This window comes from Pristiophorus japonicus, chromosome 12, assembly GCF_044704955.1.
Source record: "Pristiophorus japonicus isolate sPriJap1 chromosome 12, sPriJap1.hap1, whole genome shotgun sequence".
Lineage (NCBI taxonomy): Eukaryota > Metazoa > Chordata > Chondrichthyes > Pristiophoridae > Pristiophorus > Pristiophorus japonicus.
This window is the reverse complement of record NC_091988.1, coordinates 99440658-99463006: the sequence shown is the minus strand read 5'-3', so window position 1 is coordinate 99463006 and position 22349 is coordinate 99440658. Positions and strand designations below refer to the sequence as shown.

Below are 22349 nucleotides of genomic sequence, written 5' to 3'. Positions count from 1 at the left end.
CCCAGTGTAGTGGTGCCACAAGGCAGACCCAGGCAGAGGAGAAGGAGATTGGAGACACGCTCTCCTGAGATGCAGCGTGCAACAGATGCGACTCAGGTTGTGGCATTGGGTATGGAGACCAATGAGCTTACCCGATCACTCATCGGTGGCGTCAATGCAGTAGGTGAAGAGTTGACGGTCCTGACGGGAAAAATAGCAGTAATGACACGGGAACTTAGGGAGGGAATGTCCGAGGGAGTGCAAGTGTCGGCACAGGCCGTCAGGGAGGGCCTAGTTGAGGTAGCTGCTGCAAAAAGGACACACAGCCCAGTCAATCAAATGACACCCCCATGAGGAAGTGAACATTCACTGAGATATGGATGAGACATGGTTGCAGTCTTTCTTTGCTGCTTTTGTTCTTGTTCTTGATGTAGCTGTAGTAGCGTTTTTCAAATTGAAATTGTTTTGTAAGTTTTGCAACTTTACAACTTGGATCTTATGGTTTTTAAGTGATCTTATAGTGTAAATGCTCTCACATTTTTTTGTTTCTTATTTAATTTTGCACCTAAAAAGTGATCCTGAAGTTTAAGTGTTCTTCAGAGTGTAAGATTTTTCACAATGAAACTGTTTTGTAAGTTTTGTAACTTTACAACTTATAAGGGATCTTATGGTTTTTAAGTGATCTTATAGTGTAAATGCTCTCACATTCTGTAAATTATTTAATTTTGCATCTAAAAAGTAATCTTGAAGTGTAAGTGATCTTAGAGTGTAAAATTTTTCACATAGAAAGTGTTTTGTAACTTTTGTAACTTTACAAGTTTATAAGTGATCTTAAAGTTTTTAAGTGATCTTCAAGAGTCATATTAAAAAGTATAGTTTGATACAACAAATATTTTATTAGAGTGACGTTAACTTTTCAATAAAATATTTTTTCATTAAAACTGTTTCATGTTCCATTAACACAACACAACGTAGGAACAACTGCAAAGAATAAACATGTCCATATGCAAAAATGTTCGCAGAGCCCTCAGACATCAGTAGTTGAAGCGTTCACGGATGAGCTGCTGGCGCAAGTCTCAAGCAATCGTTAAAGGGGCACGATGGACGGCCCTCCTCCGACCTCGTGCTCCGGCATCAGGCACTTGCATGCTTTCCTGATTGTCGTTATCATCCACATCCTGGTCTTCCGTAATACTATCATCATGCACTGGACCCTCATGTCGGTCTTCGGGTTCCACTACCAGCTCCTGCTTACTCATGATGGCTAAGTTATGAAGCATGCAGCACACAACAGTGAAGTGACCGACAATCTGAGGAGAGTATTGCAACTGTCCTCCGGAATGTTCCAGGCATCGGAATCGCTGTTTCAATATGCCAATAGTCCTCCCAATGATGCTGAGCGTCGCAATGTGCGCCATGTTGTATTGACGGTCAGCTTCTGTCCGTGTCACGCGTATGGGCGTCATGAGCCAGGTGGTCAGGCCGTACCCTTTGTCTCCCAGTAGCCAGCTCTGCCCTTCTGGCTGCTGCTCAAACATGTCAGATAGAACGCTGTCGCGTAGGATGAACGTATCGTGGGTGCTGCCAGGGTATCTCGCATCGACTGACATGATGCGCTGCTTGTCGTCACACACGAGCTGCACATTGATAGAGTGGAAACCTTTCCTATTTCGGTACTGCTCAGATTCCTCCACGGGTGCTCACAAGGCTATGTGGGTACAATCAATGCAGCCCTGTACCTTTGGGAAGCTGGCAATCCTGAAGAAGCCCACAGCCCTCTCATGGATCGCTTGTGCAGTCATTGGGAAATTGATGAAGTCATTCCTTCGCGCATAAAGTGCAGCCGTGACATGGTAAACGCAGGCATGTATTGCACGTTGAGAGATGGCACACACATCTCCAGTTGTAGCCTGAAACGATCCCGAGGCATCGAAAGAAAGTGCAGCTGTTACCTTCACTTCAACAGACAAGGCAGTTGTCCTTCTGCTTCTGGGCTGCAAATCTGCTCTCACCATATCACAGATCTCAGTGACAACTTCTCTGCGAAAACGCAGCCTTTTCACACAATCAGCCTCGCTTATGTCCAGGTACGAGCGCCTGGTTCGATATTGTCGACGTGGGTAAGGTCTCCTGCCCATCAACCTACGGGCTACGACGTTCCTGGTGCGGTGAGCTCTAATCAATTCTCTCCTATGCAGTGAATTGATGGCAAACCATTGCATAATATGTGGTGTTGACAATGCAGCACCCATTCTGCAAATTTAAATATAAAACTGTCGATGTGGCTGCCTCTCCCTGTCCAAATGGCCTCAGTCCCCCTCACAGCTCGAAGGCTGCTGCTGTATCTTTGGCTGCCGGCCAGCCACTGACGCCGCCCCTAAAGCGTGGCCGAATGGCCTCAAGAACCTTAATGAGCTGCGTGTGTCCTGCGTTGATTCTTTGGCTGCCGACCAGCCACTGACGCCGCTGCTATCTCATGGCCGAATGGCCTCACATCGGTCCGCTGATTCTTCGGCTGCCGGCCAGCCACTCACGCCGCTGATATCTCATGGCCGAATGGCCTCGGGTCCGTCCGTTGCTGCTTCTTCGCGGCCAGCCACGAAGAGAATGAAGGCCTGCCTCAAGCACTGCAGCTCAGCTCGAAGCTTGCTGCCGCTGCCGTCGAGACACTGACGCCACACCGTTGCCTGTCTCCAACATGAAAGGCCTGCCTGAAGCACTTTCACACAGGTAGGAACATGGTTTATTTAATCTTTTCTTTGCTTATAAATTTTTATTCAGGTTGGATTTATTTGTATATTTGTATAAGTATAACTAAGGATTGATAGTAGAATTTAATGACTTCCCTTCCCCCCCTCCCCCTCGTTCCCTACGCCTAATTTGTAACCTACGCCTGATTTTCTAAAGTGTAGACAAGGTTTTTTCAAGCGTACAAAAATCTTCACTTACTCCATTCTAAGTTAGTTAGTCACTCACGAAACTTTGAAAACAGGTGTAAGTGGCCGGACATGCCCCCTTTTGAAAAAAAAATTCTGTTCCAAAGTGAAACTGTTCTACCTGACTAGAACTGGAGCAAACTAAATGTGGAGAATTCCGATTTCTAAGATACTCTGTTCTGCACCAGTTGCTCCTAAAAATCAGGAGCAAATCATGTGGAAACTTGGGGCCAATGTTCCCGATGTTGGGGAAGTCCAGAACCAGGGGACATAGTCTAAGGATAAGGGGTAAGCCATTTAGGACTGAGATGAGGAGAAACTTCTTCACTCAGAGAGTTGTTAACCTGTGAAATTCTCTACCGCAGAGAGTTGTTGATGCCAGTTCATTGGATATATTCAAGAGGGAGTTAGGTATGGCCCTTATGGCTAAAGGGATCAAGGGGTATGGAGAAAAAGCAGGAAAGGGGTACTGAGGTGAATGATCAGCCATGATCTTATTGAATGGTGGTGCAGGCTTGAAGGGCCGAATGGCCTACTCCTGCACCTATTTTCTATGTTTCTAAAAATGGCCTCCCTCCCAGTCCCCGCACCTAACTATACCTAAAGGCTGCCCCCTCCCTCCCTCTCTCCCCCTCTCTCTTACCTCTCCTGCTGCTGCTGTCCAGGCATCTGCTGCAGTTACCTGTGCCAATTTCCTTATCTGAACTCTGCACTGGCCTAAGAAGAACTGGAGTAACTCTGAGTTGGCGAAATTTGCCTGACTGGATAGAATTGGCGTGGGTGGCAGGTTACACCCCCTTTGGCTGAAAAAAAACTTACCTGAAAAAATCGTAACTAACTGCGTTACGCTGGTGCAAACTGATTGGGGAAACTGGATTTTTAAACTTAAGCCAAAAAAAAGCAGCCTGCTCCAAAATAACAGCGCAAATCACTGGGGAAAATTGAGCCCAACATAGGGTTTTTCTGAACGGTACTTAAGGCCGCTCTGCGCCATCCTTAAAAAAAAAAATCAGTGTTGGGGAAAATCGCTTAAATGGCCAAAAATGGAATGCAGTTTTCAACCAGACCGGCGGCAATAAAATCTGGCATCCAAAACATCCGGCGCTGACAGTCGCCGCTGGCGTGCAAACTTTGAAGAAAGTTGCAAATTCACGATTACTCCAAAAAAATTAACGGACGCCAAAAAAAGGCGCCCAATGGTAGTGAAAATAGAGCCCCAAGGATCTCAGTCGGGAGATGGCATGGTCATCGTTCCAACAAGATTGGAGCCATGGCAGTAGTACAGTACTTGATCATCTGTGACTCATTGCTTTCTTAATCAGACATTAGTCCAGCTATTTCTGAAAGGAGTCAATTGACACATACTAATTACTCTCAATTGAAGTCTAGTCCACATGCTATGGAGTAAAAATACATTCTACTAATGGAGTAAAAATACATTCTGTTAATCTCGGGTCTCGCACAAGACTTGCTAAATTTGCCTTTTGATCACTGTTTCAGTAAAACAAGCCTTTTACAGCCACATAGCCTCTGCCTTGCAAAGCTTTCAAGAGTTCGGTGATATTCTTTCTTCAATTTTTTTTATTAATGAGAACAGGTCCATAATTTATTTGCTCCTATCCTTCATAACTGAGCAGAATAATTCCAGATGGCCTTAATTGCTCTTTGAACCATCTTCAATACATCAATACCCATCGCAAAATGAAGGCCTTAAATTTTCTGTGAGCTGTAATATTAGCATCTTCTAGTTCCACGGCCAGCTAAAATCAATTTGCATTTATTGCGTATGGAGATAATAGTGACTTTCTGCATGTGTGGGTGTAATTAAGTAACTGAGGCAAGGGTAAGCAGGGTGTGGGGGGAGGGGGGTTGAAAATATACCAGGTCCTGATTTAGCTGATTTGAAGCAACGGAAATAAAGCCAAAAGATGAAGGGGCTGAAATTGCACCTTCCCTTAAGGCCTGTTACCGCTGGAAATTGGCGGCCACGCTGCAGAGTGGAATGGCTGCCAATTTTTTGTGGAATGGCCGCCATTTTGAAAATTCCACTCCAGTGCTATCCCGGCGGTGACCCGCTCCCCCCCATTACTGGTCTGCTGCTGCTGATCCATCCTAAGTGCGTCATCAGAGCGCGCACCGCCAACGTGCACCCCGAACACGAAATTCCGCGCTGAAAATGATGGAGTAGCTGCCATTAAAAGGGAGGACCCACTGCCGCAGCCGGCATCTTATTTCTTTTGTCATTTATGCCCCCCGGGTTTGGCCAGGCCACCAACAGGCAGCCTGGCCGAAACCCTTCCTGATGGCCCAGTGGACCTAACTGAAAGAATCGCAGTGGCTTCCCACTTTAAGTAAGGGGGAGAGACGTGGTGACGCACCAGCATGATGATGTCATCAGCACTATGCGCATCACCACATCTCACCCCTTCACTCAGCCTGCCCCCCACTTCCGCCCCTCTACTTACCGAACTTCCACTCACCACCGCACTTCCGCCCCTATTATGACTGACTTCCTGGCCGCTCAAAAAAAAAAGCCAAAGAGCGGAATTTCGTGCAAGAGACCACCACATCTACTGCTGCGGTAAAAACAGTTGAAACACGGTAGGAGCGACCCATTTTCGGCAGGGGGAAATTTCGGCCCCGAAAAGTTTTACCACACTCCAACAATATTATTTTTAAAACTAGGTGGTCTCTTCTATAAAAATATCCTCAAGGGGGACATGTTTCCAGCTGTGTTTGGAGTGGAGGATGAAAAATATATTAGAACACATATATAGGCGATAACCTTGGCCATTCTTTGACAGAAGTTCCGTTGTACATGAAAAAAGAAATTGGCATCTGAGAGGAAAGGGAAAGAAAATTACTCTGAGACGCCATGCCTTGAAGAAACTCATCTCAATGTACTGAGATTTTGGTCAGGTGAACTCCCCCACCAGATGCAAGACATCATTCCTTCATCAAAATGCACCCTTAATTCTTTAATCAGAGGAGACAGCACTGAACTCGATTGAAACATCAAGAGCTGTGAAACACAGACATACTCCACCAGCATCCGGTTAGCACAAGGACCGGTGGGGGAGGAGTTTTACATATGGACTTTGAACTTCTCGGAAAAAATATCAAAATCTATAACTGTGGTAGGTAACCCATCATTCTTCATTTGTTTTACATCCACACAGATCATGAATAAACCAAATTAATGCAGAAACTAGCAGTGAAACTCCTGGGAATTAGACTAAGAATTTCTACAACATAGCCTGAGGTTGCTAATGCTACACAAGTGAAAAGCCATGTCAATGGCCTACGCAGGTGGGCTGAATCTAAGCCTGCCAGGAAATATAGCAAAATTATTCTTGGAACCGGTTAGCACAAAATAAAACTGATTTACACTGAAGAAAAACCAGAGACAAAACAGTGATCATCTGGCATACACTGACAACAAGGAAAGCACAGATAACAATGGGAGAAAAATGGCTAATACAACTAGCTGTGGGAATTACAAACCAGCAGCATCATAGTATAAACTTATTAAAGGACAATACCTGCAGATAACATTCAACACACAGGAGATGTCAGCTTGCAGATGGTATTGAATTGGCTTGCACTTGCCTACTGGGCTGGATGTTTTGTTCTTTTCAGCCAATACTGCTACACATTTCTGTTATTAAAATGCCTAAATACCAGTAGCAGGATTTTCTTCTGAAGTCCCACTGGTTTTCAATCAAATTTTCTACCGCAGGTGAATTGTGTAGTCAAATAATGCAATAATGATAGAAAATATAGCATTTAATGTTACCCTATCATTACTCCAGGTACAGGTACCAGAGTCCTGCAGCAGCACCAACTATTTTCCAGTCACCCCTCCTGTGATGGGCTCCCTGACAAAGGCCATGGGGAACCTGCCAATAAAAATGTTCCATTTAGCTGACCCCAAGAAATTTTCTGGGGTGAGAGGTGCAACAGTTAGGTGGGTGGAAAATCGGCCTCACCACACTTAGGGCAATGATACTGCTAACAAAGAAAATCTCAATGGCTATCGTCAAATAGCAGGCTCACTGCTGGCAGTGGGGAGTTGTTGACTGATAAGAAGTATTTTCTGCTGATGGTGCGATCAAACCAACAAACTGGAAAACCCTACTCCAAAATCACAAACAATATTCAATTTCTAAAAATAAAAATCATTTCTCCCTTGAACATCAAATTTCTTGAGTTTTGATTGGTTCTTATTAATCACATACCTGGTCAAACCAATCACAAGCTCCACAGCAACTTCTATGTTCGCTCGTTCCTCACCCATCATCATCATCATCATAGACAGCCCCTCGGAATTCCACTCTTAACATGAGTCCTTAGGTGGCTGAACAGTCCAATACGAGAGCCACAGTCCCTGTCACAGGTGGGACAGATAGTCGTTGAGGGAAAGGATGGATGGGACAAGGTTTGCCGCAAGCTCTTTCTGCTGCCTGCGCTTGATTTCTGCATGTTCTCGGCGATGAGACTCGAGGTGCTCAGCGCCCTCCCGGATGCACTTCCTCCACTTAGGGTGGTCTTTGGCCAGGGACTCCCAGGTGTCAGTGGATGTTGCACTTTATCATGGAGGCTTTGCGGGTGTCCCTGAAACGTTTCCTCTGCCCACCTTTGGCTTGTTTGCCGTGAAGGAGTTCCGAGTAGAGCGTTTGCTTTGGGTGTCTCGTGTCTGGCATGCAAACAATGTGGCCTGCCCAGTGGAGCTGATCAAGTGTGGTCAGTGCTTCAATGCTGGGGATGTTGGCCTGGTCGAGGACGTTAATGTTGGTGCGTCATCAAATTCAAGATATCATGCGGGCCCATGAGATCCACAGCAATGGCACAGAGACTGCTTCATATGCGACTGCTGCTTTGCCTCACCATAGACATAAAGGGCCAGGATTTGAACCACATACAACTTAAGGAGAAACAGTCTTTAACAACATCAACACTGGTGGCTCAGACTCTGGCCCTGATTCTTCACTTTCCATTAAGGTCCTGCCCACTGCTTCCAACTGACTCTCTTTTTAACATAATTTGCTCCTGTTATTTCGACATGGCGATCCAAGACTGAATCCTGTCCTATTTTACTGCTCTGACCTCCTGGCCTCTGGTTCCAGACCCCAGTCTATACCTCCCACTGGTTTCAAGCTACAGGCCCTGGCTTCAGCTTAGCCTCCAGTCCCAGCAATGACATGGTGTCTTCAGAGCTGGCTGGGCCCAGATTTGTGTGCCCTGAGCTTTTCAAAAGGAAAAGGATAAAAACTGAGTCAATCAATAAAGAAATATGCATGAGAGGCATACAGAGATTGTGCGGGACATTTAGAAGCAACAGAGATCGAGAGAGAGAAATAAAGAAAAAGAAAGACTGGAAAAATATTTTTAAAGTGGGAGAGAAGCAGAATTACAGCAGAAGGGATATCTCTAATGAGTCAAAATAAACTGATTTGAGTTGTAATCAACTATTTTGGAGATGCATCCCAAAACTAATCAACAATACCTGTGAGGCAAAAAAAACTACAGCTGCTAGAAATCTGTAACTAAACCAGAAAATTCTGCAAACACTCAGCAGGTCTCTCGGCATCAATGGAGAGTACAGATAAGTTAACGTTTCAGCTGTTGACCCTTTGACAGAACTGACAGTAATTTTTTGTTTTTGTATAACTAGCTCTGCACTGGCCAGGTATTCTCAGTGATTAGCCACATTCCCTTGCCAATGTACATTACATTGACATTTATCTACATTAAATTCCATTTAACCCTTTTTGCTCCACTTATGTAATTTGTGCAAATAATGTTGAATGGCATCACTCTCCCTTACACAGGTAATCAGATAATATGTTACGACGAGAATTATTCAATTCAGGGAGGGATTCAAATTCAAATTCCTGGGGCATTGGAACTGGACTGCATCCCAGAGTACTTAAGGAGGTGGCCTTGGAAATAGTGGATGCGTTGACAGTCATTTTCCAACATTCCATTGACTCTGGATCAGTTCCTATGGAGTGGAGGGTAGCCAATGTAACCCCACTTTTTAAAAAAGGAGGGAGAGAGAAAACAGGGAATTATAGACCGGTCAGCCTGACATCGGTAGTGGGTAAAATGATGGAATCAATTATTAAGGATGTCATAGCAGTGCATTTGGAAAGAGGTGACATGATAGGTCCAAGTCAGCATGGATTTGTGAAAGGGAAATCATGCTTGACAAATCTTCTGGAATTTTTTGAGGATGTTTCCAGTAGAGTGGATAAGGGAGAACCAGTTGATGTGGTATATTTGGACTTTCAGAAGGCGTTCGACAAGGTCCCACACAAGAGATTGATGTGCAAAGTTAGAGCACATGGGATTGGGGGTAGTGTACTGACATGGATTGAGAACTGGTTGTCAGACAGGAAGCAAGGAGTAGGAGTAAATGGGTACTTTTCAGAATGGCAGGCAGTGACTAGTGGGGTACCGCAAGGTTCTGTGCTGGGGCCCCAGCTGTTTACACTGTACATTAATGATTTAGATGAGGGGATTAAATGTAGTATCTCCAAATTTGCGGATGACACTAAGTTGGGTGGCAGTGTGAGCTGCGAGGAGGATGCTGTGAGGCTGCAGAGCGACTTGGATAGGTTAGGTGAGTGGGCAAATGCATGGCAGATGAAGTATAATGTGGATAAATGTGAGGTTATCCACTTTGGTGGTAAAAACAGAGAGACAGACTATTATCTGAATGGTGACAGATTAGGAAAAGGGGAGGTGCAAAGAGACCTGGGTGTCATGGTACATCAGTCATTGAAGGTTGGCATGCAGGTGCAGCAGGTGGTTAAGAAAGCAAATGGCATGTTGGCCTTCATAGCAAGGGGATTTGAGTACAGGGGCAGGGAGGTGTTGCTACAGTTGTACAGGGCATTGGTGAGGCCACACCTGGAGTATTGTGTACAGTTTTGGTCTCCTAACCTGAGGAAGGACATTCTTGCTATTGAGGGAGTGCAGCGAAGGTTCACCAGACTGATTCCCGGGATGGGGGGACTGACCTATCAAGAAAGACTGGATCAACTGGGCTTGTATTCACTGGAGTTCAGAAGAATGAGAGGGGACCTCATAGAAACATTTAAAATTCTGACGGGGTTAGACAGGTTAGATACAGGAAGAATGTTCCCAATGTTGGGGAAGTCCAGAACCAGAGGTCACAGTCGAAGGATAAGGGGTAAGCCATTTAGGACCGAGATGCGGAGGAACTTCTTCACCCAGAGAGTGGTGAACCTGTGGAATTCTCTACCACAGAAAGTTGTTGAGGCCAATTCACTAAATATATTCAAAAAGGAGTTAGATGAGGTCCTTACTACTAGGGGGATCAAGGGGTATGGCGAGAAAGCAGGAATGGGGTACTGAAGTTGAATGTTCAGCCATGAACTCATTGAATGGCGGTGCAGGCTAGAAGGGCCGAATGGCCTACTCCTGCACCTATTTTCTATGTTTCTATGTTTCTATGTTCTGGGGGGAGGTGGGACCAGTACAAACCGGACGGTCTGCACCTGGGCAGGACCGGAACCAATGTCCGAGGAGGAGTGTTTGCTAGTGCTGTTGGGGAGGAGTTAAACTAATATGGCAGGGGGATGGGAACCAATGCAGGAAGACAGAGGGAGACAAAAGGGAGGCAGAGGCAGGAGACGGAGGGGAGATGGGGGGGGGGGTGGGGGGCGGAGAGGCCCGGGGCGGGGAACAGGAAGGGCCACTGTGCGGCAGAATTCTAAAAGGACAAAGGGTGTTAAAAAAACAAGCCTGAAGGCTTTGTGTCTTAATGCAAGGAGTATCCGCAATAAGGTGGATGAATTAACTGTGCAAATAGATGTTAACAAATATGATGTGATTGGGATTACAGAGACGTGGCTCCAGGATGATCAGGGCTGGGAACTCAACATCCAGGGGTATTCAACATTCAGGAAGGATAGAATAAAAGGAAAAGGAGGTGGGGTAGCATTGCTGGTTAAAGAGGAGATTAATGCAATAGTTAGGAAAGACATTAGCTTGGATGATGTGGAATCTATATGGGTAGAGCTGCAGAACACCAAAGGGCAAAAAACGTTAGTGGGAGTTGTGTACAGACCTCCAAACAGTAGTAGTGATGTTGGGGAGGGCATCAAACAGGAAATTAGGGGTGCATGCAATAAAGGTGCAGCAGTTATAATGGGTGACTTTAATATGCACATAGATTGGGCTAACCAAACTGGAAGTAATACGGTGGAGGAGGATTTCCTGGAGTGCATAAGGGATGGCTTTCTAGACCAATATGTCGAGGAACCAACTAGGGGGGAGGCCATCTTAGACCGGGTGTTGTGTAATGAGAGAGGACTAATTAGCAACCTCATTGTGCGAGGCCCCTTGGGGAAGAGTGACCATAATATGGCGGAATTCTGCATTAGGATGGAGAATGATACAGTTAATTCAGAGACCATGGTCCAGAACTTAAAGAAGGCTAACTTTGAAGGTATGAGGCGTGAATTGGCTAGGATAGATTGGCGAATGATACTTAAGGGGTTGACTGTGGATGGGCAATGGCAGACATTTAGAGACCGCATGGATGAATTACAACAATTGTACATTCCTGTTTGGCGTAAAAATAAAAAAGGGAAGGTGGCTCAACCGTGGCTATCTAGGGAAATCAGGGATAGTATTAAAGCCAAGGAAGTGGCATACAAATTGGCCAGAAATAGCAGCGAACCTGGGGACTGGGAGAAATTTAGAACTCAGCAGAGGAGGACAAAGGGTTTGATTAGGGCAGGGAAAATGGAGTACGAGAAGAAGCTTGCAGGGAACATTAAGGCGGATTGCAAAAGTTTCTATCGGTATGTAAAGAGAAAAAGGTTAGTAAAGACAAACGTAGGTCCCCTGCAGTCAGAATCAGGGGAAGTCATAACGGGGAACAAAGAAATGGTAGACCAATTGAACAAGTACTTTGGTTCAGTATTCACTAAGGAGGACACAAACAACCTTCCGGATATAAAAGGGGTCAGAGGGTCTAGTAGGGAGGAGGAACTGAGGGAAATCTTTATTAGTTGGGAAATTGTGTTGGGGAAATTGATGGGATTGAAGGCCGATAAATCCCCAGGGCCTGATGGACTGCATCCCAGAGTACTTAAGGAGGTGGCCTTGGAAATAGCGGATGTATTGACAGTCATTTTCCAACATTCCATTGACTCTGGATCAGTTACTATCGAGTGGAGGGTAGCCAATGTAACCCCACTTTTTAAAAAAGGAGGGAGAGAGAAAACAGGGAATTATAGACCGGTCAGCCTGACCTCATTAGTGGGTAAAATGATGGAATCAATTATTAAGGATGTCATAGCAGTGCATTTGGAAAATGGTGACATGATAGGTCCAAGTCAGCATGGATTTGTGAAAGGGAAATCATGCTTGACAAATCTTCTGGAATTTTTTGAGGATGTTTCCAGTAAAGTGGACAAAGGAGAACCAGTTGATGTGGTATATTTGGACTTTCAGAAGGCGTTCGACAAGGTCCCACACAAGAGATTAATGTGCAAAGTTAAAGCACATGGGATTGGGGGTAGTGTGCTGACGTGGATTGAGAACTGGTTGTCAGACAGGAAGCAAAGAGTAGGAGTAAATGGGTACTTTTCAGAATGGCAGGCAGTGACTAGTGGGGTACCGCAAGGTTCTGTGCTGGGGCCCCAGCTGTTTACATTGTACATTAATGATTTAGACGAGGGGATTAAATGTAGTATCTCCAAATTTGCGGATGACACTAAGTTGGTGGCAGTGTGAGCTGCGAGGAGGATGCTATGAGGCTGCAGAGTGACTTGGATAGGTTAGGTGAGTGGGCAAATGCATGGCAGATGAAGTATAATGTGGATAAATGTGAGGTTATCCACTTTGGTGGTAAAAACAGAGAGACAGACTATTATCTGAATGGTGACAGATTAGGAAAAGGGAAGGTGCAACGAGACCTGGGTGTCATGGTACATCAGTCATTGAAGGTTGGCATGCAGGTACAGCAGGCGGTTAAGAAAGCAAATGGCATGTTGGCCTTCATAGCGAGGGGATTTGAGTACAGGGGCAGGGAGGTGTTGCTACAGTTGTACAGGGCCTTGGTGAGGCCACACCTGGAGTATTGTGTACAATTTTGGTCTCCTAACTTGAGGAAGGACATTCTTGCTATTGAGGGAGTGCAGCGAAGGTTCCCCAGACTGATTCCCGGGATGGCGGGACTGACCTATCAAGAAAGACTGGATCAACTGGGCTTGTATTCACTGGAGTTCAGAAGAATGAGAGGGAACCTCATAGAAACGTTTAAAATTCTGACGGGTTTAGACAGGTTAGATGCAAGAAGAATGTTTCCAATGTTGGGGAAGTCCAGAACCAGGGGTCACAGTCTAAGGATAAGGGGTAAGCCATTTTGGACCGAGATGAGGAGAAACTTCTTCACCCAGAGAGTGGTGAACCTGTGGAATTCTCTGCCACAGAAAGTGGTTGGGGCCAATTCACTAAATATATTCAAAAGGGAGTTAGATGAAGTCCTTACTACTCGGGGGATCAAGGGGTATGGCGAGAAAGCAGGAAGGGGGTACTGAAGTTTCATGTTCAGCCATGAACTCATTGAATGGCGGTGCAGGCTAGAAAGGCTGAATGGCCTGCTCCTGCACCTATTTTCTATGTTTCTATTCCGTTCCATGTTATTTACTTGCGGTGTAAACAAAGAGCAAGCTCAGACCTCTGAAAACCCCACCAGTCACTGCCTTTCCAACAAGCTTCCTCTATTTACCATTTGTCTATTATCTGCTTTCTACTGCAAGCCAATTTTCAATGCAGCTCGAAAGTTTATTTCCATGCTGCTTTATCTGCTTAAAGGCATCAGATATGGGCTGCCTCATTAACACTGGGGTGCTACATGATTCACCATTTCTTTTTTTCACATGATTACACAAGACAGTTTCTACACCTCTAGTATGAGCACTATATTTGTTCAACAGTTTACACCACTGAAGGCCATTTGACTCGAGCAATACAAAACCAATACCATTTCCCCACTCTGTCTCCTCATCTTGTATCTTCCTCCGTTTCAAGTATTTATCTCTATTCTCTTAAAAGATGCAATGGTCGCTACCTCAACCGCTCCCTGTGCCAATGCATTCCATGCTCCAGCAACCCTATGCATAAAGAAATTTTGCCTAATCGCTTTCCTCATTCTCAGTGATGATTAAATTGATATTTCCTTGGGACTAGTTCTCCAGCTAGAGGAAATAGTCTTTCGCTGTTCACTCTATTAAAACCCTTCAAAATTAAAAAAATCTCTATTAAATCTTAGCCTTCTGTACTCCAGTGGAAATAGTCCCAGTTTCTTGCATCTCTCCTCATAACTATAGTTTCCCATCTCTGGCATCATCCGACTGAATCTGCACTGTACAATTTCTATACATTTGATACCGTTTCCATAATGGAGTTCCCAAAACTGCACACACTGCTCGAGCAGGTCTAACCAATGTTTTCTACAAATTTTCCATTACTTCTTTATTCTTATACTCCATGCTCCTATTTATAAAACCCCAAATTCTGCTGGCATTTGTGAATCTCCTGACAAAATGAATCCTTCACCCATTTTCTGATGATTCTGGGATGTATTCCAATTGGGTTCAGGTGCTAAGCAGACATTTACAACTTGGAGCTTCATCACAATGCAAGCTTTACTGACCTCTACATCTGTTACTTATTTCTGAGCTGGATTTACTAGATTTGAATGAGGGCAAGTAATTTAATGCATCTGGCACTTTCTAACTCCCCTTGTTAGTGCCCAAGTTATCCCTTAAATGGTGATGAATCTTTGGAATTCTCTACCCCAGAGGGCTGTGGATACTCAGTCATTGAAGACAGAGATGGATAGATTTTTGAATATTAAGAGAATCAAGGGATATGGGGATAGTTCAGAAAAGTAGAATTCAGGTAGAAGATCAGCCATGATCTTACTGAATGGCGGAGCAGGCTCAAAGAGCTAAATGGCCTACTCCTGATCCTAATTCTTATGTTCTTAAAGGACTTATCTGATCATTAACACTATGGGCTGGAAATTCGTTGATTTTGCGACTGGGTTTTGGTGCTATTTCGCCTTTTTTGACGAAAATCTGGTCGGCGGAAAATTCGGTGATGTTTTGCAGCGGTGGTTTTCAAATACCGCTGGAGAGAGGAGCACTGCCGTACAGGACCCGAAATAGCGTTTTTGCCAAAAATTTGGCTCTGTGCACACCCATATTTTGCGCGAAAAATACCGACATGTAAAAAGCTACGTTGCAGCCCTTGGAGCAGCGGTAAGTATGAAGACCTGCAAAAAAGATAAGTTAAAATTTTAATTTTTTTAATTCTTTTGTAGTGATTCGATAGATATGTAAATATTTTGTGAATTTTTATTTCCAATTCTTTTTTTCAGGTGTTTTTCCATCCTCCCAAGGCCCAACTCGCAGTGGTATCGGCCTCGGACTAAAGTTGGCGAGGATCACGGTGAGCGTTGTGAATCCTTGTGCAACGCAGATTTTTACCGCTGCGCAAATTAAAGCTTGAATTTCAGGCCGGATAGCGATAACAAGGCAAAAAAGTACCGTTATCGCTGAGAACCGAATTTCTAGCCCTTTATCTTCTGCATACCTACTTTAAAATGTACTGTAATCTCATTGCTGCTACAGGTATTGGTAACCTTACTGTTTTCTTTTAACCCTTCAAAGACAATTTTTTCTCGTCATTCACAACTGATTTTGGATATTTCCTAATCCTTATTACATTTGCTTAGAATAAGTCATTTTAGCTTTTAGATCACTTTACTCAATAACTGTGATTTAGGTCTTACTTTTTTTTTTCCTTGTTCACATTCCTTTTGGAAGTTTGTTTTAAAAATCAATTTTTCTTCTCACTACAGCGGCTGTCACTGTACTAAAGAAAGACTTGAAATACTTGCATTTATATGCTTTGAGACTACATTTAAGCTACCTATACAATACAAATCCAAACAGATTTATGGCAATGTTTCAAAATTAAAAGGAGTAAAAATTTAAGGGGGACAATGGGAAAAATATAACAAGAAAGAGTAACAGATGAGAAAAGGAAACTAAGGTGGAGACCTTGAGGTGTATTTACTGTGGGATATTCATAAATTATACAAATAGCAGACACAAGAGCAGTGAAGAGATGCAAAAATGGTCTTTTCACTTGTAAGAGAGTTACGGCCTTACGAGGTAAGGCACAGGTACTTACAGTGATAGACAGAAACATGGGGGATTTTTGAGTATGAGTGGATAGTATTAGATTCAGTGTGTCAGTCACTCAGGTAAGTAATATGACCAAGCTAGCATCAAACCACAGCAGTGAACCTTTGGGGATTGGATCTGAAGAACAATATAACCAGGGGACAGCATGGTCATAATAAAGAAACAATTGCACAAAGAAACAAAGTTAGTGTAAATGCTGTTTCCACTGATGCTGCCTGGCCTGCTGAGTATTTCCAGCATTTTCTGTTTATATTTCAGATTTCCAGCATCCGCAGTATTTTGCCTTTGTATTGCTGGAAATGCTGGATGGATTAAGATCAACAAAGGAAGCTACCCAAGAGATTACACCAACAGATACCAGAAATATACAAGGTCCCAGAAGTAAAGGCAGTTAGAAAAGCAGAGAGTACAGCCTGGACAAAGACACTGTTTGCAGGTCAGAGAGATGCTAGTCATAGGCAATTCTGTGCTCAGGAACTGGATAGCCATGTGTTTCACAAGGACAACACCTTCACTATAGCGAACAGTCTACCTAGAGCCAGAGCAGTACATATTGAGGAACAGTTAAAAGGGTTACTGAAGGCGACAGTTGGAGAGTGAGTGGTAGAAGTCCATGTTGGGGGGGTAGGAAAATGGCATAGGGAGAAATAATATTGGGGCCTTCAAAGCCTCATATGAGAATTGGCTCAAAACTCAAAGATAGAGGATGCAAAATAAATATAATGTTTGCTGGTACCCTTTCAACATTTTGGAAAGGAGGGGAGTTCATCCAAAGAATTGAGGAGATAAACGAATTGCATTGAGCATGGTGCAAGAACAATCCTACCTCAGAAAATAACAGGGAATCCTTCCAGCATACAGAGGACTGAGACAGCATAAATGGCTGCACTTAAACCCAATTAGGGACAAGCAACTTACAAGAAATATCAAGACAGCAATGGAAAATCATTTAAACTAGACATGTGGGGTGAGGGATTTGTGGTGGTGGTGGAGAAGGAAAAAACAGCATCATTGGCGAGAAAGCAATCAACAAAGAATGACAAAATTACATTTATATAGTGCCTTCCCAACAAGTAGGTATCGGTGCAGATACTCAGTATGTTGCAAAAACCATGAATAGGTAGACATGGGGGGAATGCAGGAGGAGACAAATCTATGATAACATGAACACTAGCAGGATTAGAAATCAGATGCTGGAACTGGAAGCTGTTGTGGGAGTATGGAACTACAATATGATAGGAATATCAGAAACATAGCTTATTACAGAGGATGGAAATGAATACAACACTCAGCAGTCTAAAGGGTTTAGAAAAATAAGTGGATCTATAGGAGGCTGTGTAGCTCCATAAGTGAGGAACACTTGCGGGGGGGGGGGGGGGGGTGGTTATGCTGCAGACCACCTGGTCAGCAGATGAAAAAGGAAAATTTGCCCTATGAAGAGATCGGAAGAATATGTGAGAACAGAAAAGTTGTATTATGGGGGACTTCAATTAACCAAATATAAACTGGGAAAACCCAAGTGGTTTTGAGTCAGAGTTGGTAGATGTAATACATGACTGCTTCTTGACTCAGTGCATCAAGGAAGCCATAAGTGCAATGCTTATTTTGATCTGGTATTCATAAATAACCCAGAAATTGTACAGGAAATTCAAGTCCTAGCACGCCTGGGGGACAGCAAACATAAAATGATAAATATTAGCTTGATCTAAGAGTCAGAAATAATGAAGGAGGAGGAGCCAGGTATGTAATTTTAAAAAGGGACAAATTCCTGAAATTAGGGAACAACTAAAGGAAATAATTGGGAAGGTTGTTCAATAGAAGCCAAATGGAATACCTTTAAAGGTATAATCCTGAACATATGGGATAAATACATTCCTATAACCAACTAACTCAGACTACACAAATATGACCCTAACTGGATGAACAAGTAAATTAAAAGTATGACAATGAGAAAAAATGGCATGTAGAAAAGAGAAGGGCCCCACTGGAATGAATACAAGAAAATGTCAAAACATGTTAAAAACGAGATCAGACTTGGAAAAAAAAACGTAGCAGTTGAGGGAAGGCATAACAGTAAAAAAAACATTCACTACCGCAACAGTAAGAGGGCAGTCAAAAAAAAACAGGTGGAAACAACAATTTGCATTTATGCAGCACTTTAACTAAGAAACTACAAGGCAATTCAGAGAGGCGCAAGGAAAAAGTGGACACCCAGTCAAAGAAAGGGTTGAACAAAAGCTTAGTCAAATAGGTGGGTTTTAATTCGAGTTTAAAAGGAGGAAAGGAAGTTGGAGGGCCAGGCAGGGCAGTGGGGGAAGGAATCCCAGAACGTGAGGCCACAAAAGATGCAAAATGGGCTTGAAATTGAGGATGAGCACAGAATAGTAAATATTCCGAGTGAATACTTTCTTCAATTCACGCAACACGCATACTCCACAGAAAGATATCCAAAGCAAAGTCAATGGCTAATCAGGCTCAAGATAAATAAAAGCCCCAGGAATAGATGGTATCATCCAAGATTGCTGAACGAGATTAGGCTCGAGGTTTGTGAAGCATTGATAATCATTATGAGGGAGTAAGTATACATTAGGGTGGTACCAGAAGATTGAAAACAGGCTAATGTAGTGCCTATAATAAAAGGTGACAAAACAGATTCCGGCAACTACAGACCATTAGTCTTACTTCCATTCCATGTAAAATAATAGAATCAGTTATCAGTAGTAAATTTGAGGACTATCTGTATGATAATAATCTTGTTTACAGCATACAGCATGGATTCAGAAAGGGAAGATACTGTCTAACCAATCCCTTCGACTTCTTTGGGCAAGTGACCACCCAGTGGACTGTGGTAAGCCCTATGACTTTGCCTTCAAAAAGGCCTTTGACAGTTACACATGAGAAACTATTAAGCGCAAAGTTGTGAGGAGTCAGGGTAAATCCTGGACTGCTTAAGAAACTAGTTGATGAATCGGAAACAATGAGCGCTTTTTTCAGGAGTGAGATCAAAATGAAGGGAAGTACGGAGTGAGGTGCCTCAGGGCTTAGTGTTGGGACTACTACTGTTTTTAATTTATATAAATAACCTAGATTCAGAAATTCAATTCAAAGGTGTTATTTTTGCAGATTAAACAAAATAAAGAGAAGCAGTGGTATCGAAGAGATAGCTCAGAAATTACAGAATGAGTTGGATGTATTATGTAGAACAATGGCAGATGAGATTTAATGCAAATATAAAGTACTCCACAAAGGAAGAAAAAATAGATGACATGCATACTTCATGAATGGTATTGAAATGGCTAAGTATGCAGCTGGAAGAGACCTCGGAACCCTAGAAGACTCGATGTTAAACATATCCAGCCAATGCAGAGCAGCAAACAACAAAGCCAAAAGGATATTAAACTACATAGCCAAAACAGTAAATGTAGGCCTGAGGTGGCAAGTGTCTAGTTTTACAGTGCTGTAGTCAGACTGCACCATGAATATGGTGTCCAGTTCTGGTCACACAAGGAACAAGAAATAGGCAGACATTCAAGCATTGGAGGCAGAGCAAAGGAACACCTAAGCCTGTAGTAGATGGAGTTCAATGTGGAGAAGTGTAAGCTCATCTACTTTGGACTCAAGAAAGATAGAGCGGAGTATTTTCTAAATGGTGAGAAGCTAGGAACTGTGGAGGAGCAGAAAGATTGAGGGATCCAAGTATAGAATTCACTAAAAGCTAGTGGACAGATACAAAACATAATTTAAAAGGCTGCTGGAATATTGTTGGAATGCAAAGGGTTGGAAGTTATATTAGTTACATAAAGCTCTGGTTAGACCCCATTTAGAGTATTGCGTTCAGTTCTGGACACTGCACTTCAGAGGAAGGATATATTGGCCTTGGAGGGAGTGCAGCACATATTCACCAGACGATACTGGGCTAATAGGGTTAAATTATGAGGACAGGTTGTATTTATTTGAGTATAGAAGATTATGCAGTGATTTAATTGTGATGGTGATTAAAGGAGTTTACAGAGTAGATAGAGAGAAACTATTTCTTCTGGTGGAGGTGATCAAAACAAGGGGGCATACCTTAAAATTAGAACTAGGCTGTTTAGGAGTGATGTGGGGAAGCACTTCTTCACACACAGTGAAAATCTGGAACTCCCCCTAAAAGGTATTGGGGCTAGGTCTATTGGTAGACTGATAGATTGATAGGTTTTTGCTATGCAAGGGTAGATGAAGTTAAGATACAAATCAGCCATGATCCAATTGAATGCGGAACAGGCTTGGGGCTGACTGGCCAACTCCAGTTCCTATGTAATCCCAGTATCAGGGGTATAACTATAAACAAAGAGTGCAGAAAACTGGGCTTTCAGCCTGGACAGGAAGCATCTGATCTAAGAGAGGTATATAGGATTGTACAAAAATAACATGTACAAAAAGTTAACCTAGAATTATAATTTTAAATTAAACTGCGGTAGTAGAGCTAGGAGGCACAGGGTCAAACCAGAGAAGGGTACTGTTCGGACTGAGGTCATGAATTCTTTCTTCACACAATGAGTAATTAATGTATGGCATAAACGTCCAGATAGAGTAGTGGAGGCAAGTGGGTCAAAAGGCCTTCCTCATCCATTATTATCTTGTTATCTTGTGAACAATTTGGGCACTATAAAGTCTGCTTCATTTTTTGCTCCATTCTAAAGTCTGGTGCACCCCACAATGGGTCGACAGAAATGCTTTCCCCCAGTTTGGGAATTTCAGAGTAAACCATTTTCATTCTAATATTTTGTTCATGATGTGCTGAAGTTAGAGAGATTGCTGAGAGAGTTAGTCATTCCTTCCACACCCAGTCCCATGCATTAGGTCCATCTCTTATACAGATTCTGAAATCCAGAGAGAAATCATGCATTGTTGGTATCAAAGCTACCACTTCTGCAGAGAGCCATCAGAGCACATGGCACTATCATTTATAATTTAGGTTTTATTTGGCAGTATAATGTGGAGGTTATTGCCACCAAATAAATAAAAGCATCTTCATTATTCTTTTGTGATGAGGTGGGTGTGAATCTGAGATAGCACAGGAAATGTAAGGGGTCATTTCCCTCCATGTTGACGCATCAACATTTTAGATAAGGTTATCAAAAATGTTAGAGAAACAGCTAATGCTTCAGTAATGATGAATGGATTATATATATATATTTAAATGGAGCAGACTTACTGCAGTAAACTTGATGCACAATGCCTAAAATTGTTACTGTACATAAAGCCCACGATTTTTCATTAACAGAACCGTTATCAGATAAAACCAATGCCTATGTTTTTAAGCAGTTTTTTCATACGTTCATATTTTTTAAGTGTTTGTAGTTATGATGAGGTTTCTAGCTATTTGGTAAGAATTGCTGCAAAGAGAGATGCAATTTCCATACTGCACACGAACAAATCAGATGGTAGTGAGCACTTACTAGTTTATAGAGATCTGCCACGCTTATTTGTTCTGGATCAACCATCTCAAAGTCCTTTCTGGGAACCAGGTCCATGCCCATTTGTCTGATGAATCAGAGAGAATTATATTAGTGCACAAACAGCAAACAATATACATTTAACCCAAGGTATTTTATGGGCTTGTGATTCAAAAATGTACACTAATGTATTACTTTCTACATATTTTGCATAATTATAATGCTGGATGTTATAAAGCACAAAGAGAAAATAAACCGTCTTTCGGATGAGACGTTAAACCGAGGGCTCATCTGCCCTATCAGGTGGATGTAAAAGATCCTATGGCACGATGTCGAAGAAGAGGAGGGGAGTTAACCCCGGTGTCCTAGCCTATAATTAGCTCTCAATCAACATTACTAACACAGATTATCTTGTCATTATCACATTGCTGTTTGTGGGAGCTTGTTGTGCGCAAATTGGCTGCCGAGTTTGCCTGCATTACAACAGTGACTACACTTCAAAAAGTACTTCATTGGCTGTAAAGCGCTTTGTGATGGCTGGTGGTCGTGAAAAGCGTTATATAAATGCAAGTCATTCTTTTTAAACAGACGCTAAAGTAAATTCTGAAAGAAAAAATGTAACTTTGATCTTTATTTACAGTTAAAGCAGATCGAGCTCCTCAACAAGACCAGCATGACCAATTGTAACACCGTTTATTAATTGAGGTCTAAAATTGGCTTCACTGCTCTTGGGATAG

At 43.0% G+C, this 22349-nt stretch overlaps 1 protein-coding gene across 9 annotated transcripts in view; it reads right to left on the bottom strand.

Moving 5' to 3' along the window:
- dock3 (dedicator of cytokinesis 3) overlaps window positions 1-22349 on the bottom strand; it is a 1878236-nt gene that overhangs the window by 933682 nt on the left and 922205 nt on the right. For all 9 annotated transcript variants that reach the window (XM_070895785.1, XM_070895788.1, XM_070895786.1 and 6 more), the window contains one exon: window positions 21616-21700. In XM_070895785.1, coding sequence (XP_070751886.1) covers window positions 21616-21700 — 85 coding nt within the window. The remainder of the gene's footprint in view (window positions 1-21615; window positions 21701-22349) is intronic.